General features: G+C 46.6%; 1 protein-coding gene across 1 annotated transcript in view; it reads left to right on the forward strand.

Annotated features, from left to right (window-relative positions):
• Positions 1-20573, forward strand: part of IPPK (inositol-pentakisphosphate 2-kinase) — an 86531-nt gene that overhangs the window by 51104 nt on the left and 14854 nt on the right. Inside the window, exons 8-12 of the mRNA XM_078776153.1 lie at positions 1310-1368; positions 3727-3799; positions 15925-16018; positions 16409-16603; positions 16863-17016. Of these exons, the coding sequence (XP_078632279.1) occupies positions 1310-1368; positions 3727-3799; positions 15925-16018; positions 16409-16603; positions 16863-17016 (575 nt within the window). The remainder of the gene's footprint in view (positions 1-1309; positions 1369-3726; positions 3800-15924; positions 16019-16408; positions 16604-16862; positions 17017-20573) is intronic.

Here is a 20573-nt window from a genome sequence, read left to right on the forward strand (position 1 = left end):
TGGGAGAAGTATAAAACACAAGGACACTGCAAGGACTTCCAGGAAAGAAGATGGTATTTCAAAAAAGTGTATCTGGGGTGAAATTAGCAGGGGTAGAAAAGATCAAGGTTTTGGATGGGGGAAGATAAGAGATGGTGGTGAACAGCTGTTTTAAAGACCTGGAGGGAGGAGTGGGATTGAAGAGAGTGAGGGAGTTTGTTCCAGAGGTGGGAGAAAAGAGGAGTGAAGGTGAGCAGAGAGTCTTGTGATTTTGGCAGTTTAACCATAAGAGGGTTGCAGGCAGATCTTGTGCGACCTGGAGGAATATTTGGGGGACAGAGCCCAGAGAGAGCTGGTGGGGAGCAAGGCCGGAGAGGAGTCGGTAGGAGACAGAAAGACCACCAACCTGCCTGCGGTGAGTATGTGAAAGGCCCTCGGAGTTCGCTTCATTGCGGGAGATTCCAATGATTCTGAAAGCTTTGGTTTCAACAGCGTGAAGCCGAGCTAGGTGTGAGGCAGGAGCACCGGCCCAGAGGGGAGAACAGTATTCCATTGAGCTGCGGATGAAAGCCTTGTATGTGGTGAGGAGTTCAGGTGTGCCAAGGAAGGACTTAGCACGACGGAGGATGCCCAGTCGGCGACTGGCTTTGATCCCAGGAAAGATCATGGCAGATAGTGAGACCCAAAAGCTTGAGCGACAGAACTTCTTGGAGAGGATTGTTGAGAAAGTAGATGGGAGGGTTGTCTAGTCGGTCTTTTCGGAGAGACATAGTAAGAGTGTGGGATTGGTCAGGATTGAAAAATTGATAGTCTGAGATAGTTGATAGTTGATAGTTTATAGTTGAATTGATAGTTGATAGTCTGATAGAAATTGATCGACTGAAAAATTGATGGTTCCATTGATAGTCTGAGTGGAGGAAGTTGGAAAGCCTGGTTTATTCAATCCATTTATTAAATTCAGGCTGTAACACAAGAAAATGTGAGAAAAGTCAAGGGGTGTGAATACTTTCTGAATGCACTGTATAAAGAGCGTTACAAAAAAGTGGACTATTTAGATGTTTTATTGTAGAAAAATTACAAAATGTAGCAAGTTCAGTGATCCATTTAGGGAAAGCATGGTGTCGAGTTGTGGAGGGTGTTATGGATGAGAGGTGTCGAGTTGATCTTTTAAATGCGCATAAAATGTGTTTCCCAATCGTGCTGTCCATCCTTTAAGAGTGCTTTAAGTGCACGTTTCCCAATCGGCCCGTTAGCAGATTTTGTCACAGGTTGTGACCACAGTGCAGTCATTCTTGGTATTTACAATTTTACATTCCAATTTTTTTGACAGGTTACCAATGGAAAATGCAAGAAGGTCAATAGGTACTGCCCACTGGACCTATATTCGGGGTAAGAATTGTTTTTAATTGTCTAGTTTGCTCTTGCTCTCTTGTCGTTGTGGCATTTTAGTCAGAAGTTTGCAAAAAGCTTTCCGAACATATATAGTTGCATATTATTTGAGGTACGTTTGGTAACTTCATTGGTTGATGATGGTTGCTTCTTTTAAACACTGCCAAAACGGCACTGTGCCATCACTGTATTTTGATGCTCGTTCTCCTTTTATTATTGCTACTGGCTGAAGTACCCACCTGGTGTTGCCCGGAGAGTGGGAAGGAGGGAGGGAGGGAAGGGGAGTGGGCGTGGTGGGGAGGGGAGGAGGATGGGAAGGGGAGAGGGTGGGGGAGGGGTGGGAGGCAGGGGAGAAGATCGTTTTTATTTATTTTTTCTTTATTTTTTGGACTGATAATGACAAAATTGACCTTTTCATTTGTCCCGTCCTCTACAACGTCTATCACCTCTTTAAATCAATATGACTCAATTCAATCCCTACCACCTCTTTAAATCACTAGTACCACTACCATAAATCTACACATCCCCTACAGCAATCAATACAATCCCTACCACCAATAAATCTATCCTAAATCAATACAACCCCTACCACACTAACTACCATAAATCAACACAACCCGACAACACAACCCGACAACACAACCCTACAACACTACCATAAATCAATACAACCCTTACCACACTACCATAAATCAATACAACCCATACCACACTACCATAAATCAATACAACCCTACAACACTCCCATAAATCAATACAACCCCTACCACACGACCATAAATCAATACAACCCATACCACACTACCATAAATCAATACAACCCATACCACACTACCATAAATCAATACAACCCATACCACACTACCATAAATCAATACAACCCATACCACACTACCATAAATCAATACAACCCATACCACACTACCATCAATCAATACAACCCATACCACACTACCATAAATCAATACAACCCATACCACACTACCATAAATCAATACAACCCATACCACACTACCATCAATCAATACAATCCATACCACACTACCATAAATCAATACAACCCATACCACACTGCCATAAATCAATACAACCCCTACCACACTACCATAAATCAATACAACCCCTACCACACTACCATAAATCAATACAACCCCTACCACACTACCAGAAAATCAATACAACCCCTACCACACTACCATAAATCAATACAACCCCTACCACACTACCAGAAAATCAATACAACCCATACCACACTACCATAAATCAATACAACCCTTACCACATTACCATCAATCAATACAACCCCTACCACACTACCAGGAATCAATACAACCCCTACCACACTACCATCAATCAATACAACCCCTACCACACTACCATCAATCAATACAACCCTTACCACACTACCATAAATCAATACAACCCTTACCACACTACCAGAAATCAATACAACCCCTACCACACTACCATCAATCAATACAACCCTTACCACACTACCATAAATCAATACAACCCTTACCACACTACCATAAATCAATACAACCCTTACCACACTACCAGAAATCAATACAACCCATACCACACTACCATAAATCAATACAACCCTTACCACACTACCATAAATCAATACAACCCTTACCACACTACCATCAATCAATACAACCCTTACCACACTACCATCAATCAATACAACCCCTACCACACTACCATAAATCAATACAACCCATACCACACTACCAGAAATCAATACAACCCATACCACACTACCATCAATCAATACAACCCCTACCACACTACCATCAATCAATACAACCCATATCACACTACCATAAATCAATACAACCCTTACCACACGACCATAAATCAATACAACCCCTACCACACTACCATCAATCAATACAACCCCTACCACACTACCAGAAATCAATACAACCCATACCACACTACCATAAATCAATACAACCCTTACCACACTACCATCAATCAATACAACCCCTACCACACTACCATAAATCAATACAACCCATACCACACTACCATAAATCAATACAACCCTTACCACACTACCATCAATCAATACAACCCTTACCACACTACCATCAATCAATACAACCCATACCACACTACCATCAATCAATACAACCCTTACCACACTACCATCAATCAATACAACCCCTACCACACTACCATAAATCAATACAACCCATACCACACTACCATAAATCAATACAACCCTTACCACACTACCATCAATCAATACAACCCTTACCACCTCTTTGTCATTACTGTAAATCAATCTATCAATGCTCCCCTCCTCTTGTCCAAATGATTATCATCATCATGTGGTCTTTATTGCAGGGACGTGCAGAGAATGGAGTTTGCTATTCGTGGTTTGCTGGAAAACCCACAAAATAATCTTCGTGTCTTCAAAGTAAGCTTATCCAACCAGGAAGCAGGTAACATGATTAAATGATGTAGCCCAGCATTCAGATACTCCTCCGATTGTCTAATGATTAAAATTTATGAAATACCGTGTTACAACCTACATACATATATAATTTTGATTGCTCCCCTCCACCTACCCCAGTCATTTCTTTTCAATTAATCACATTAGCATAAGATTAACTATTTGCTTTTGTCATTAGGCTTCCAAGCAAAGCTATGCTTGCTTGAAAGACCTATAGGTGAGGGCGAGACTACCGGAAGTAAGCTGTAACACGTGCCCTTTTGTGGTTTGTTTTCAACGTATCCAATCACGTGACTGTTGTCGCGAAGGGTGCACTAACCGGAAGTTACGTAGTTCCGCGGGCGCCTATTGTTCCTGTTAGGATTCTCGTTTTTCATGATTATTATTATTATTATTCTAGTTGTCGGACGTTTTTTTGTACCTACCGTACCGAAAACGCCTTTGCAGACAGCCATATGACACAATGCATGGTTGTAGCCTCAGGCAATATCTTTATCATGACGAATTTCTTTTTTTTTACAATTTAGACGAATTGGCTGCCATTTCCTATGACATCATATGTGGCGACTTCAACTGTCATCATGCCAGCTGGCTGGGTGTGGGTTCCTCTTACACCAGCCATGGCACCTCGGCAACGGACTTCTGCGACTCACTGGGACTGACACAATCTGTCAATTTCCCGACCCAGATCTCAGTCAATGGAGCATCTTCCCCTCTAGACTTGGTTTTGACTAACTTCCCTGCAAATGTCTGCTGCTCTTCTTCTGCTCCAATTGGTTCTTCTGACCATTTCCTTGTTAAAGTGGATATCTCTCTGGCCATTCTCAGAGAGTCTTCTCAGCGCCGACGAGTCTGGCATTTCACTTGGGCCGACTGGCACGGTCTTCAAGCAGCCATCAATCATCTGGACTGCTCTCCCATCGCTACTGCCTCTGACATCTACTCTTCCTGGGAATTCTTCCAAAGTAAACTGCTCTCTCTCATGCACAGATTTATCCCATCTCGTCTTCAGTTGTCATACTCTTCCTCCCATCCATGGGACACTGAAGCTTGTGGTGAGGCAGTTGCCATGAAGCAACTTGCCTTCACCTCATGGAAGGCTAATCCAACTGAAGGAAATCTCAGTTCCCTTGGGAATAGAGCCTGTAATTGAAGCTGTGAAGAGAAACAGGTTGAGATGGTTTGGTCATGTGTTGAGGAAGGATGAAAGTGACTGGTTGAGAAGAGTGATGGAAATGAATGTCGAAGGAAGTAGAAGACGGGGAAGACCGAGAAAGACTTGGCTAAAGTTGAGTGGAAGAAGAAATGCGGGTAAGGGGGTTAACAAGGGGAGATGCAGAAAATAGGGCAAAATGGAGAAGATTGTCATGGGGACCGCAAGGCAAACCCCCGCTCTAGCAGGGAAAATGGCCTTACAATGCATGTTTTTTCACAAAGCTCGGAACAAGTGTGTGTCTACCCTCAGGAGAGCCACGAAACAATATATCTCTACTCTCAAGACTGAACTCTCAAACCTGTCTCCCTCCTCCAAATCTTGGTGGCATCTGGTCAAATCTGTTTCTGGTGTTTGTTCCCCCTCCATCCCCTCCCTTATCTCAAACGACTACACAGCTGACTCCGCATGTGAAAAAGCTGAATGCCTCAACTCTGTGTTTGCCTCAAAATCTTGTGTTCCAAACCCGTCTCTGTGTACCCAGCTGCTCCTACACTCTGTGTCCTTCTCTCCTGACAAGGTGGAGAAGTTCCTGTCAATCCTCGACTATGATTCTGCAACTGGACCAGACGGCATGAGCCCACGGGTCCTAAAATCCTGCTCTGCCACTCTATCTCACCCTCTCTCTGTTCCCTTCACCCTCTCTTTTGCTCAAGGTCATCTGCCAGCATCCTGGAAATCAGCCAACATCACCGCTTTACACAAAAAATGTGCAAAAACAGATCCTTGCAACTACAGACAAATCAGCCTTCTCCCAATTATCAGCAAAGTCATGGAATCCATCATTGCTTCGAATATCAAATCTTTCCTCTTCTCCAATGGCTTGATCTCTGATCATCAATTTGGTTTCAGACCAGGTCACTCTACTCTGGACATGCTGCTTCTGCTGTCTCAACAATGGATGGAGGTCCTCAATGCCAACCAGGAAATTAGAGCTGTCTCCCTTGACATATCATGTTCCTTCGATACGGTCTGGCACCCCGCACTGCTCACCAAACTCTCCTCCTATGGTATCCATGGAAATCTCCATGCATGGCTTGCGGACTTCCTCTCTGGTCGTAGTCGATGTGTGGCCCTGAATGCGTTTCTCTCATCTCCCCTTTCCTGTTCAGGCTGGAGTTCCCCAAGTCAGTGTTCTGGGCCCTGTGCTTTTTCTGGTCTTCATCAATGATCTCTCTGACTCTCTTGAAAATCATCTCTATCTCTTTGCTGATGACTCCACACTCTGCCGCTCCATTCCTCATATCTCAGATTGGCAGTCTGCAGCCTCCTCATTCTCTGCAGACCAGGACAAAAATCACAGGCTGGTTAAACAAGTGGAACATGTCTTTCAATCCTGACAAATCTCACACACTTACTATGTCTCTCCGAAAAGACCGACTGGACAACCCTCCCATCTACTTTCTGAACAATTCTCTCCAAGAAGTTCTGTCACTCAAGCTTTTGGGTCTCACTATCTGCCATGTCCTTTCCTGGAAAACCACATTTCCAAGCTGGCCTCAAAAGCCAGTCGCCGACTGGGCATCCTCCGTCGTGCGAGGTCCTTCCTTGGCACACCTGAGCTCCTCACCACATACAAGGCTTTCATCTGCAGCTCAATGGAATATTGCTCTCCCCTCTGGGCTGGTGCTCCTGCCTCACACCTAACTCGTCTTCACACTTGAAACCATAGCTTTCAGAATCATTGGAATCTCCCGCGATGAAGCTAACTCCGAGGGCCTTTCACTCTCACTCAACGCAGGCAGGTAGGTGGTCTTTCTGTCTTCTATCGACTCCTATCCGGCCTAGCTCCCCCATCTCTATCTGTGCTCTGTCCCCCAAATATTCCTACAGGTCGCACAAGATCTGCCAGTAACCCTCTTCTGGTGAAATTGCCAAAATCAAGACTCTCTGCTCACCTTCACTGCTTCATTCCTCTTTACTCCCACCTCTGGAACAAACTCCCTCACTCTCTTCAATCCCACTCCTCCCTCCAGGTCTTTAAAACAGCTGTTCACCACCATCTCTTATCTTCCCCCATCTAAAACCTTGATCTCTTCTATCCCTGAATAATTCACCCCAAATCCACTTTTTTGGGGGGAAATGCCGACTTTTTTCTTTCCTGGAAGTTCCAGCAGTGTCCATGTGTTTTATACTTTCCCACCCCACCTCCCCCCTCCACCCCCGCCTTCCCATGCCTCCTCCCGCAGATCTTCCGTTGTCCCTGTTCGCTGCTGTTGTACTTGTGTGCCTCCCTCTCTCTCCCCATCTTGTCTCCCGCTCCCTTTCGTCATAATCTTAAACATCTTCTTCTCCAGAACCGCTGAACGGATTAATCCGAAACTTGACAGGTGTGATCGACTGCACATGATAATTTAAGTTTGCAAATGATATCAGTCACGTGGTATGGCGGCCATCTTGGATTCAAGGAAAATATTTGAAAAACTATCTCCAGAACCTTTCAACGGTTCATGACAAAACTTCATACATATTGTTACAGACGCGGTTTTGGATGTTAGTTTACCGAGCGGTTTGGTATGACCGCGTCTGCACAGTTTACCCGATTCCACTCGAACGTTGGCCAAATCGCGCTATGCTAAATCAATTAAGGAAAGGACACAACGGCTGGGTTAAATGACACGACACCAGGGGTACAGTTCTCAAGACCTCCGGAGGAGGTTATAATATTTGTATGCAGAACGTTTAGATTACACTGACAAGAGGTACAGCATAGGAAGGTGGGCACTTAATCACGGTCTTATAGTAGCCCCGACAGACCACAGATAAACAGGACAAGACTGACTCACACAGGGATTGATGGCAAGGAAGGGCAGGTAGTCGATGGATAGCACAAGGTGCACTTTGGCTCAGGGACAGGATAAAGCGCGGTCCAAAAGATGCAGGGAGGTCTCTCAGCGCTCGAAGGTGGCGACTTCTCTCTCCAAGCTGGGGGCGCATCTGACGTCACCTCCGGTAAGTGGCTGCGTATATCCAGCGGGGAGTGACACGCCCTCGGCTCGTTAGCTCCGCCCCAGATGGAATCGGCCCGCCGCTTCTTATTGGGTGCGGGGGGGTTACCGGGCTCCGCCCTTGACGAGGAGCTGACAGTCAGCCCCTTCGTGGTAACCCCGTCGGAGCACATGGGCAATGGCGGCTAACCAAGCCGGAGTGAGGACGCCCACTCCCCGCGCCGCGGCCGCGCCGCCCCCGCTGTGGTTGTAGTTGTTGTTGTTCCATGAGATGATGGGAGGGTGCGGAGATGAGGTTGTGGGGAGGTATTGGGAGGTCCTAAACTCACTACTGGTGCCATACAATCACATTCTGGTGCAACGAAGAGTCAGAATTAATGGAAACGAGTCCTTAACTGACATAGACTAAGAATAACTAGCAAGATGTCCTATAGTTGTCTACGTGAGATGCGGTGAACCTGGGCACGACATTTAATGGGGGAAAAAGGGGAAGGTCGGTTCTACAGAGTGTTGTTTACAGACAATGGGACTAGGGAATGGGGGATTGGGGATAGTTGGGGAGTATTGGGGAAATAGGGGAATATTTACAAGCGGATATGGATGGAGGCCAAATCCCATATCCGCAACATTGCACCCTTCTCTACCCTCGGGGCGTCCCGACCCGATAAATTTTTACCTACGTTAGTGTGGCACTCAGATGTAGTTCCCTCTACTATTAACTCTACCCTGAGTGCGACAGTTTTACAGATGTTCACAAATGAGTAAATATGTCCCCCTGCGACGTTGCAACCTTCTCCTCACAGAAACACACCCACAGGCTAACCGAATCGCGGAAAGAATTCTCAAACTAAACATACAGCCGGTAGGGAGCATTATTTACACAAGACTACGCTGATATTTACACTACGATCCAGGACCTGTTTTTGGAGGAACACATGCAGATGTTATGCAAAGAGAGAGCACGCGTGCCAGCATCGATACACCAACCCACGAGTGCTCTGTGGCCTTACGGCCTTTAATAATGTGCAGAGCACCCCATCCAAGCACCAAAAGCACCACCCCATAACACAGTCAGCACCATCCGGTGCACCAATAAAGTGTTCAACAATCACTGGTGGTGTCGCAGCCGGCCGATGTTCTGCCGCTGGTCTTGCCTTCATGTGGTGCACTTGGCCTTCTGGCTTCTTTAAAAATAAAGAAAGGCGCCAACCGCGTCCATTTCTAAATTGTGGCCGTCAGGGGGCCAACTAAAAGTGGTTCACCTGTATGGCATAGGTGCCACGTTGACCCATAGGTCCATCCACGGGTGGTGCTTGCCCGCAAGAGAACTGCGGTCCATGGTGGGCGGCCACAAAAATTGCGGTCCATATGGTGTATCGATCCCGGCAGCAAGCAGCGAAAGTGCAGGCCCACAACTGCGGAGCCAGCACCTCTCTCTCCTCTCTCTCTGCCCCAAAGCCAGATCCTCGGAGGTGGGAGACAAAAGAAGAAGACAAGTGAGTAAGGTGGTAAGGGCGCAAAAGTGCACGCAATAGAAGGTAATGCACACTGGGGGCACATGGGAACCAGGTGAGACAGGTACGTTCCTACCGTACGCCCCCCCCCCCCCCCCCCCCACCAGGTAACCTACATTGCCCCTCCCTTACCCCTTACTGTTTCCACAAAACACAACACTACCCATAAACATCTACTTTACAAATCAACAAACGTCCCTACTGTCTTCCCCGTTCCTCCCATAAACCAAATTCGTCTTCTCTCCCTCCTAACCAATCAAATTTGCCATTTCCAACTCTCATCACAATTTGCCATCTCCAACTCATCATCAGTCCCTCCTAAGGAGGGGGAGATGGAATCACCCCAATGTCTCATCCACGTCGTGATGAGTCTCACAAATCTTCACAGCAATTCTCATTTCCTGCAACACAGAACAAAGAAAACACAGGTGTGGAGTCATCATCACCACAGGTAAGTGGCTGCGTATGGTGCGACAGGTTCATCAATCCTAACTATTTCCTAAATGACTTTAACAACTTTACATTACCCGGGGTCTTTCCCTGCCAATCCATTGGCCAACTTACACGATGGGTTCTAAGAACCAATTCCCATTGACCAAACTGTGGTGCTTTTCAATTTGGGGTCTCACTCCCCCGATTCATCTCCCGGTGCCCTCGCACAATTTCTGGGCCGCGACGTGTAGCTCTCCTAGCCGGTCTACCCACCTGCACACCTCCACCACTGCAGTTGCCTCCGAGCTTACCTGCTCCTCACCCTAACCTAACTACTTGGGGAAGGCCCTCTGGCGCTCTCCCCACTCGGTGCCCTCTCTGGCACTGGGCTACCCGGGTCCGTCCTCCGGATCCTCGGGCCCCACTGACACTAACGGCTCCCAGAGCCCACCTGCGGCCTCACCTGGCCGACATCCTCACAGTGGTGGAGTGCCCAACCAACTACACACACTAACAGGCTACACGCCCAGCCATTTCCACAACACTAATGCACCCATCCACAATACCATTCTGCAACCGCACCACAGATGCCAATATCCAACCACAATTTACCTGTACCCTCTACCTAACACTTACACTACCCGCCCCGGGTACTCGTGAAAGGGGTCCACTCTTCCCCCATCCACACCTTCGCACCATGCACACCACTCCGTACCACTTACTCCAACTCTCTCCACACCACTCATTCTCTGCTCCATATATTCCACACACCTGTGCTCTCACACCTGGTGCCACCTGCACCCTTCTCTCCCCAAGCGCATTCGCGCTGATCCACAACACTCACTACTCATACACTGCTCCACACACCTGTCCAGTTGCACACCTGTGCAATCACACCTGTTCAATCCTCACACAGCATCATCTCATCTAACTACTCCCCTCTGAAACTTGCGCTTCCCAGTCGTCCCTTTAAACTATTGCGCTCCCTCGTCATTATAATCCACATTAATCTACCTGCGTCCCCACTACAGGTATCAGTCACTAACTAAACTTAACGTTACCTAATGTCATCTTCGCTAGATCCCTACCAATATCCTAACCCACCCGGGCTAGTTTTCACTGCCATACACCCCATAAGCTAGTGCGCATTTGCCCCACCATGGGAAGGGTGGCAGGGATGCCACCCTTACCCACCGGGCCCATCGCTCACTACCAATTTTGCACATCAAATTTCAACAAATCAAAAATTTGCCAATCACTACTCATCATCTGCCAATCATTACTGCCAATTATCAAATTTTGTTTTTCTCTAATTTTGGGGCCAAAACACTAACCTCATCACACAGTCTACTCACTAATGCCTCTCGGTGCGCCAATTCCTGTCCAAAGCCCGGCTTCGTACAGCCAAGCCATGAATGCGGGTTGTGTGGTGCCAGCGGCTGGACACGTCCCGCATTCGGTGCAGGGCAGGAGGTTTACCCGGGCCGAGATCCCTCGCACCATCTCGGCACGGAGCCATCCCATGGCCCGATCTCGACCTGCCGGAATGCCTCAACAAAAAGTGGTCGCCATGACGACCCTTCCTATCCAGCCGCCCGCTCCGCCTAGTGGAGCACGGACGCGGCCGTTCAAAGCGAGGCCCAGCACGCACCGAGGGCCCGATTCGGCTAAAAGTCGCTCTAACCTCTAACCCGGTTACCTTCGATGCCTCACCTGCATGCTTACACCCCGCAGCCCGTTCCTTGCTCACACATCCAGCCGTTTCCATGCTCCTCGTACCTTTCCTTACACACCTCGGTACACTCATTCCACTCCCAGCCTTGGTCACACACCTGACCACCGAACACCTTGGCACACATTCGCCGCTCGCACACCTCACCAACACACCTCTTCGCGCCCCCTCCTCGGTCACCTCCTCTGTGACAATCACAGGTGTGCTCTCATTCGCACACCCAACCACGTGCCTCACTACCAATTCCAGCGTGCATTCCCACTCACGCTCTACCATTCCAGGTGTGCATCCTTTCTCACCTGTCACAACCAACTCACGCTCCTTGTCACTCTCACTACTCTCACCTCCATTCTTGACAGCGCACTCACCCTTACTCTTGACAGCGCACTCTTTCCTCATGCACCCGTCCGTTACACACCTCTCTCGCGCACACTCTTGCGCACACTCTCCCGTCACACCCTCTGTAACACTCACCACAGGCGTGCATTCTTCCTTGCCTTTGACAGCGCACTCTTTCCCCATGCACCTGTCCGTCACACACCTTTCTCGCGCACACTCCTGCGCACACTCTCCCGTCACACCCTCTGTAACACTTACCACACCGCGCTTCCATGTGCTCCCTCGCACACGCGCTACGACCGACTCACTCTCGCCAGCACCCTCACTCCTTGGCACGCACTTTTTCCTCACACACCCCAGAGTCGGACTTTCTCACACACCTCCTTTTTCGCACACCAGACCTGTCGCACACTTCACCAACGGCCTCTCACAAACACCCGGGTCCATCTCGACCCCCAAGCTTCTTAAATCCCCTGGCGCATCATACGCACGACCATATTGGTCACCACTTACACCGGGTCCTCTTCCTCTTCGCTTCTCCTCCATCACCTGCGAATCCCTCATCCGGTTAATGAGCACATCATCACGATCCGAACACAGACTTTGGACCAATTCTTTTACCTCCTCTTTTATCTCTTTCTTATCCTCTCTCCGTCGCTTCTTAATTTCGCTCACCCCTTCTTCCACTTCTTCTAATTTCTGTTTCACCTCCTTCATCTCCTCGTGCGCCCCTTTAAGTTCTTCCTCTAACTCCACTTTATTTTTTTCTATGTGCTCCCGCACCTCCCGCTCTTTAACCTCCATCACCTCTACCACTTTGTTCATTTTCCTCGTCAGGTCCTCATGTACCGTCTGACACTCTTTTTTAATTACCCCTACATCCTTTTTCATCTCCTTCTGTGTCGATTTTAAACCCTCTATTACCGCTGTGTTCTTCTTTACCTGGTCCCCCAACTCCTTTTGTCCCACTGTCAGTTGTTCTACTCCCAGCGTCAACTCCTCTATACCCCCTTGCAATTTTACAGTCCCCTTTCTCACCTCCTTCTCCATGCGCTCCTTACAGTGCCTCACCTCCTCGCGCACTCCTCCGACCTCCTCACTCACCCCTCTTCTGATCTCCTCTCCCATCACTTGCATCTCCTGCCCAGATGCCACCCTCATCTGCTCCATTTCCTCCCTGTGAGCATCCAGTTTGGTTTCTACCCCCATTCTGACCCCCTCTATCTGCTGCCCCATTTGGTTAACTTCCCTTTCCGCTTGGTCCCTCATGTCCCTCAATTTGCCTTCCATCCTGTTTTCTAACCCCTCTAACCCATTTTTCACTCCCTCTATCTGATTCTCCTGGGCAGCCATTCTATTTTCTACCCCCATTAACCCATTTTTCACCTCTTTTATCCCGTTGTCTAACCCCTCAAATTTGTCGTCTAACTTCCCAAATTTCTTGTCTAATCCCTTAAAATTATTGTCTAACCCCTCAAATTTCTTGTCTAACTTCCCAATTTGGGCATTGGTACCCCTCGCTTCGTCCCTCATTGCCCCCTCCATCCTATCCATTTTTGCATTCAGTTGGGTCAAGAATAATCTGAGGTCAAACCCGGTTTGCCCAGCGTCCCCAGCCGCCACCGCGGGCTCGCCCTCCGCGGCGCCGCTATTTTGGGACTCTTCAACCACGTGCGCGAGCGCGCCATTTTGCGCGCCCGCAACCTCGTGCGCGACGACGCTATTTTGCGAATCTGCTACCCTCACTGCTTCGCTCTCCTCTTGTCCCTCAATTTGGTCCTGGATCGACCCTGCCTCACTCTCTTCTACCGGAACCCAGCCGTCTTGGTCTGCCATAGCGCGACTTTCAAAATTCGGGTTTTTTTTTTTTTTTGTAAAACACAATTAAATTTCGCCGTTATAATTTCGAGCGCGTGAAACGCGCTCCGGATCGAATCCCACTTCCCGACACCAAATGTTACAGACGCGGTTTTGGATGTTAGTTTACCGAGCGGTTTGGTATGACCGCGTCTGCACAGTTTACCCGATTCCACTCGAACGTTGGCCAAATCGCACTATGCTAAATCAATTAAGGAAAGGACACAACGGCTGGGTTAAATGACACGACACCAGGGGTACAGTTCTCAAGACCTCCGGAGGAGGTTATAATATTTGTATGCAGAACGTTTAGATTACACTGACAAGAGGTACAGCATAGGAAGGTGGGCACTTAATCACGGTCTTATAGTAGCCCCGACAGACCACAGATAAACAGGACAAGACTGACTCACACAGGGATTGATGGCAAGGAAGGGCAGGTAGTCGATGGATAGCACAAGGTGCACCTTGGCTCAGGGACAGGATAAAGCGCGGTCCAAAAGATGCAGGGAGGTCTCTCAGCGCTCGGAGGTGGCGACTTCTCTCTTCAAGCTGGGGGCGCATCTGACGTCACCTCCGGTAAGTGGCTGCGTATATCCAGCGGGGAGTGACACGCCCTCGGCTCGTTAGCTCCGCCCCAGATGGAATCGGCCCGCCGCTTCTTATTGGGTGCGGGGGGGTTACCGGGCTCCGCCCTTGATGAGGAGCTGACAGTCAGCCCCTTCGTGGTAACCCCGTCGGAGCACATGGGCAATGGCGGCTAACCAAGCCGGAGTGAGGACGCCCACTCCCCGCGCCGCGGCCGCGCCGCCCCCGCTGTGGTTGTAGTTGTTGTTGTTCCATGAGATGATGGGAGGGTGCGGAGATGAGGTTGTGGGGAGGTATTGGGAGGTCCTAAACTCACTACTGGTGCCATACAATCACATTCTGGTGCAACGAAGAGTCAGAATTAATGGAAACGAGTCCTTAACTGACATAGACTAAGAATAACTAGCAAGATGTCCTATAGTTGTCTACGTGAGATGCGGTGAACCTGGGCACGACATTTAATGGGGGAAAAAGGGGAAGGTCGGTTCTACAGAGTGTTGTTTACAGACAATGGGACTAGGGAATGGGGGATTGGGGATAGTTGGGGAGTATTGGGGAAATAGGGGAATATTTACAAGCGGATATGGATGGAGGCCAAATCCCATATCCGCAACAATATGATCGACTAACAAGGAATAATTATTTTTGCAAACTATGACGTCATCAGTCACGTGGTGAATGCAAAAAAATTAAATATTTCTTCCAGAACCGCTCAACAAATCAATGCGATACTTCATAGGTGTGATCAACTCCCCATAGTGAAAATGGTTTCTGAACTATGACATCATCAGTCACGTGGTATGGCAGCATCTTTAATTTTTGCAAAAAAAAAAAACTTTTATCCAGACCCACTGAACAGATTTATCCGATACTTCATAGGTAGAACAACTCCCCATGGGTAATGACTTTTTTCTGACCTATGACATCATCAGTCACGTGGTGTGGCAGCCATCGTAAAAATATTTGAAAATCTACATCTCCACAACCGCAAAACCGAAATTTCATAGGTATGATCGACTGATTACCCATGAGGAAAATATATTGCAAATTATGACATCAGTCACGTGTGTGATCGCCATCTTGGATTGAAGGAAAACCTTTAAACATCTTTTTTTCTTGAACTGCTAAACAGATCAATGTGAAATTTCATTTTATGATCAACTACCCATGAGGAATAACTTTTCTCATGCATGACATCATCAGTCACGTGGTGTGGTGGTCAGCTTGGATATAAGAAAAAAATATTTTAAAATCTATATCTCCAGAACCGCAAAACGGATCAAACCGAAATTTCATAGGTATGACCTACTACATATCGCAATGGCATAATTGGTCATGTGCTTCGGAAGCATATCAATACTGCTCATAGTTCTAGTTTTACATTTGTTTCTCTTCGTAAGAAACTTTTTATATGGCGAGAAATGCATTTCATGTACTTGTTTAAGTTGAGGAATGGCTGACCACAGAATGGTGAGCTCATCTTTGGATGTCGGGATGAACGTGCATGTCCTACGGATCTCCCCGCATTGGCTGCTCATCTTCGCCCGTTTTTCTCCTCCGGTAAGCTTCTCCTTATTCACCTTCCCTCAGTCTTCCAACCTTAAAGCTTTGCTTCCTCATTACTTTCTAATTTGGTGAACATATGGGGAAAACTTTAATGGTGCCCACATTTACCGCTACCTATTGTTTGTGACCTTCAAAGCATCTTTTGTTTATTTTATTTTGGCATTTATTCCAAAATTTAATCCTCTTAATCCATTTTTGTGTTCATGCTATAGGGAGAGGAATTTATTTATTGTACTGTCTCCTTTTTGTAACTCCATTTTAACTCTTAAGCTCCTTCCTCATGTGGACATGAAACGTACTCATCATATAATTAACACTAAATTGGGCTGGCCGCCCACGTTTCGTGGCGCTTCTAACCGGTGCACTGTTGCTGGGCTTTCCCAGGACCTGACAAGGCAAATGAAGGCGGGGATAATGTGATCGGGATGTTGGTGGCTTTCCTTGTTCATGCCCTCTTGCATGAGCCCAATGAGCAGGGTGACGACATCTGGCAAGATGACTCGTTGAACAGTTCTGGGTACTTCAAATCCACGACCATATGTACTGCCAGTCAGTTTGGTCGTAATGGGTCTCGCAATGGTATGCATTTGTTTTGTGGATACTGTGGATCTTTGCCAACGAAAGTTTGAGCTTGACATTTTGAAGCTTCAGAAGTATGGCCAAGTGAATTTGGCAGGCTGGAGTTTTAGGGCAGAGGATATTGTAAAAGTATCATTGGTCTTAAAGGGAAATACATCTAATAATTTCACATTAGTGTAATATTTCACCATGTTGTGCTACTGTTACCTCTATGACTTCTACTTCCTATTCTTATTGTTCTTTGAAATAACTTCCATAGGTTGTAGTCTGTCGCAAGATTCTGACAGACTGCCACCCTCCTGTGTACTGGCAAGAGTGCGCCGTGCGCAACGTCTCGACCTGCTCGACATTGAGGGCGTGTACCCTCTGTATCTGCGTCTTCAGCAACACATACTCAAACAGCCCCAATCCAGGTGAAGAATATTAATGCATCAAGAACTGCCATTTTACTACTACATGTCTGTTTACTTACTTATTAGTGGTTGCGAAAGAAGAACAAGCATTTGTGGGTACAACAAAACAACAACATGCATTTTAAGGCCATTTTCCCTGCTAGAGCGGGGGTTAGCCTTGCGGTCCCCATGACAATCTTCTCCATTTTGCCCTATTTTCTGCATCTCTCCTTGTTAACCCCCTTGCCCGCATTTCTTCTTCCACCATCTTTAGCCAAATCTTTCTCGGTCTTCCCCGTCCTCTACTTCTTTCTGCATTCATTTCCATCACTCTTCTCAACCAGTCACTTTCATCCTTCCTCAACACATGACCAAACCATCTCAACCTGTTTCTCTTCATAGCATCCATCACAGGCTCTATATTCCCATCATCTTTTGCAATTCATCATTTGTCTTCTTTTCTCTCAACGATACTCCGCACATCCACCGAACCATTCGCATTTCCACCCTTTCCAGCCTTCGTTGCTGCTCTACGTTCATTACCCATGTCTCGCTCCCATAAATCATAACACTTCTCACACATGCAGCATACACCTTTCCCTTCAGCTTCAACGACACTCCCCTCCTCATCAGCATGCCACTCAGTTCCCGAAAATTTGTGGGTGGTCTCAATTTGTGGGTGACGGATAATAAATTGTTATTCATCCCTTAATGCTCTATTCATGAAAAATATGCAATTTGTCTTGACAATTATTTTTTTTTCCTCCGCAGCTAGAGGCCGGGAGGATTGTGTTTTTTATTTGGGTTGTCTGTCCATTTGTCCATCATCGGTTCATGATAGCTTGTGAACAACTAAAAGGATTTTAACCCCCCCAAAAAACGTAGTCTACGTATGGCTGAAGATAGTCAACAACAACTACAAGGTAGTCAATGTGTGGCTCTAAATGGAATTCTCTCATCTCCACTTCCTGTCCAGGCTGTGGTTCTTCAAGCCAGTGTTCTGGGCCCTGTGCTTTTTTTTTTTTTTTTAGGTATTCATTAATGATCTCTCTGGAAAATCCTCTCTACAGTCACGTGAAAAAGTAAGTACACCCCATGTAAAGTTTTGCCTTTTTCAACATATTTCAACATACAGCTATTTGATCTTCATTTCAACAATATTGATAGATAAAGGTGATATAATATAGCCTGGTGTTGGCTGAGCGGTTAGGGTGCCAGCTTAGGATCCAAGGATCCTTGGTTCGAATCCCGGTCGATCGCTGAATTAACGCCAAGGGGGTTGACTCAGCCTGTCATCCTTCCGAGGTCGGCAAATTGAGTACCAGCGTGCTGGGATGAATGATCACGGTGAGTACCCCGATTTATAATCGGTACACCGTATCCCTGCGCATCGTAAGAGGCGACCAAGGGTTTGCGTCAGGAAGGGCATCCGGCCATAAAAACATTGCCTCAAATAGGGAACCATGATTGTCATGGGGCCTGCAAGGCTAACCCCTGCTCTAGCGGGGAAAATAGCCTTAAAACGATCATTCATATTCATTCATATTCAAAGGTGATATAATATAACAAATATCATGAAACATTTACATTTTGTAGTCTATTGTATAATTTAAATAAACATAAATGCAAATTTTGCATGTGGAAAAAGTAAGTACACCCCTACATTTATCACAACTTCAAATACCTAAAATTAGAATCAGGTGCACCAGCTCAGGTGCAAATGATTAGAACATCGTTGGAGAGGATCTTGGAGGAACCTGTTTTATTTAAACCTCAGACATTTCGTTTGGTTTGCTCTTTGTTGTTGAAGTGTGCGGCGTCACCATGCCTAGATCAAAAGAGCTCGTTAAGGTCTTCAGAAAGAAGGTTATAGATGCCTACGAGTCTGGGAAGGGATTTAAAAAGATCTCCAAACAATTTGAAATCAATCATGCGACTGTCCGAAACATCATCGACAAGTGGAGAAGATTCCAAACAACTGCCGACTTGTTCAGGCCAGGCTGCCCCAGCAGGTTCAGCCAGAGAGCAGACCGCAAGATGCTGAAAGAAGTCCCTAAGAACCCCAGAATGTCATCACGGGACCTACAGGTAGCTCTTGCCACTGTTGATGTCAAAGTGCACGACTCTACCATTAGAAAGAGGCTGCACAAATTTGATCTACATGGGAGGTGTGCCAGGAGGAAACCTTTGCTGTCCAGAAAGAACATCAGGGCAAGATTAAAATTTGCCAATGAACACCTAGGCAAAGACCAGCACTTCTGGAACAATGTACTCTGGACAGATGAGTCAAAGGTAGAGCTATTTGGCCACAGTACCAGAAGATGTGTTTGGTGAAAACCAAAGACAGCATTTGACCACAATAACCTGATACCAACTGTAAAGCATGGTGGTGGAAATATTATGGTTTGGGGCAGCTTTGCTGCATCAGGGCCTGGGCAGCTCACCATCATAGAATCCACTAGGAATTCTTCATTGTACTAGAGGGTGCTTGAGGATAATGTGAGGCCATCTGTCGGAAAGTTGAAGCTCAACCGAAGGTGGATCTTGCAACATGACAATGACCCTAAACATACCAGTAAATCCACCAAGGAATCGCTGAAAAGAAAGAAATGGAGGGTTCTGGAATGGCCAAGTCAAAGCCTGGATCTAAATCCCATCGAGATGCTGTGGGGGGATTTGAAACGAGATGTGCATGCAATTGTGCATGCTGTGCAACAATTCTTTGTTGAATAAATTATTGCAAAGTCAATTTTTCATTGTTTTTTGTTCAATTGGATCACCTTTATCTATAGATACTGTTTAAATGAAGATCAAATATTGATATGTCCACATATGATATGTCCAAAAAGATTTTTTTTTTAACATTTCATGGGGTGTACTTACTTTTTCCACATGCAAAATTTGCATTTATGTTTATTTAAATTATACAATGGACTACAAAATGTAAATGTTTCATGATATTTGTTATATTATATCACCTTTATCTATCAATATTGTTGAAATGAAGATCAAATAGCTGTATGTTGAAATATGTTGAAAAAGTCAAAACTTTACATGGGGTGTACTTACTTTTTCACGTGACTGTATATCTCTGCCGATGACTCCACCCTCTGCCGCTCCATATCTCAACACTCAGATCGGCAGGCAGCAGCCTCTTCACTCTGCAGACCTGGATAAAATCACAAACTGGTCAAACACGTGGAACATGTCTTTCAATCCTAACAAATCACACACTCTCACGACGTCTCTCCGAAAAGACCGTCCGGAAAACCCTCCCATCTACATTCTCAACAATCTTCTCAAAGAAGTTGTCACTCAAGCTTTTGAGTCTCACTATCTGCCATGATATTTCCTGCGAAACCACATTTCAAAGCTGGCCTCCAAAGCCAGTCACCGACTGGGCATCCTCAGTCTTGTGAAGTCCTTTCTTGGCACAACTGAGCTTCTCACCACATACAAAGCTTTCATCTGCAGCTTGATGGATTACTGCTCTCCCCTCTGTGCTGGTTCTTCTGGCCTCACACCTAGCTCGGCTTCACACTGTTGAATCCAATGCTTTGAGAATCATTGGTATCTCA

This window comes from Myxine glutinosa, chromosome 4, assembly GCF_964187855.1.
Source record: "Myxine glutinosa chromosome 4, kmMyxGlut1.1, whole genome shotgun sequence".
Taxonomy (NCBI): Eukaryota; Metazoa; Chordata; class Myxini; order Myxiniformes; family Myxinidae; genus Myxine; species Myxine glutinosa.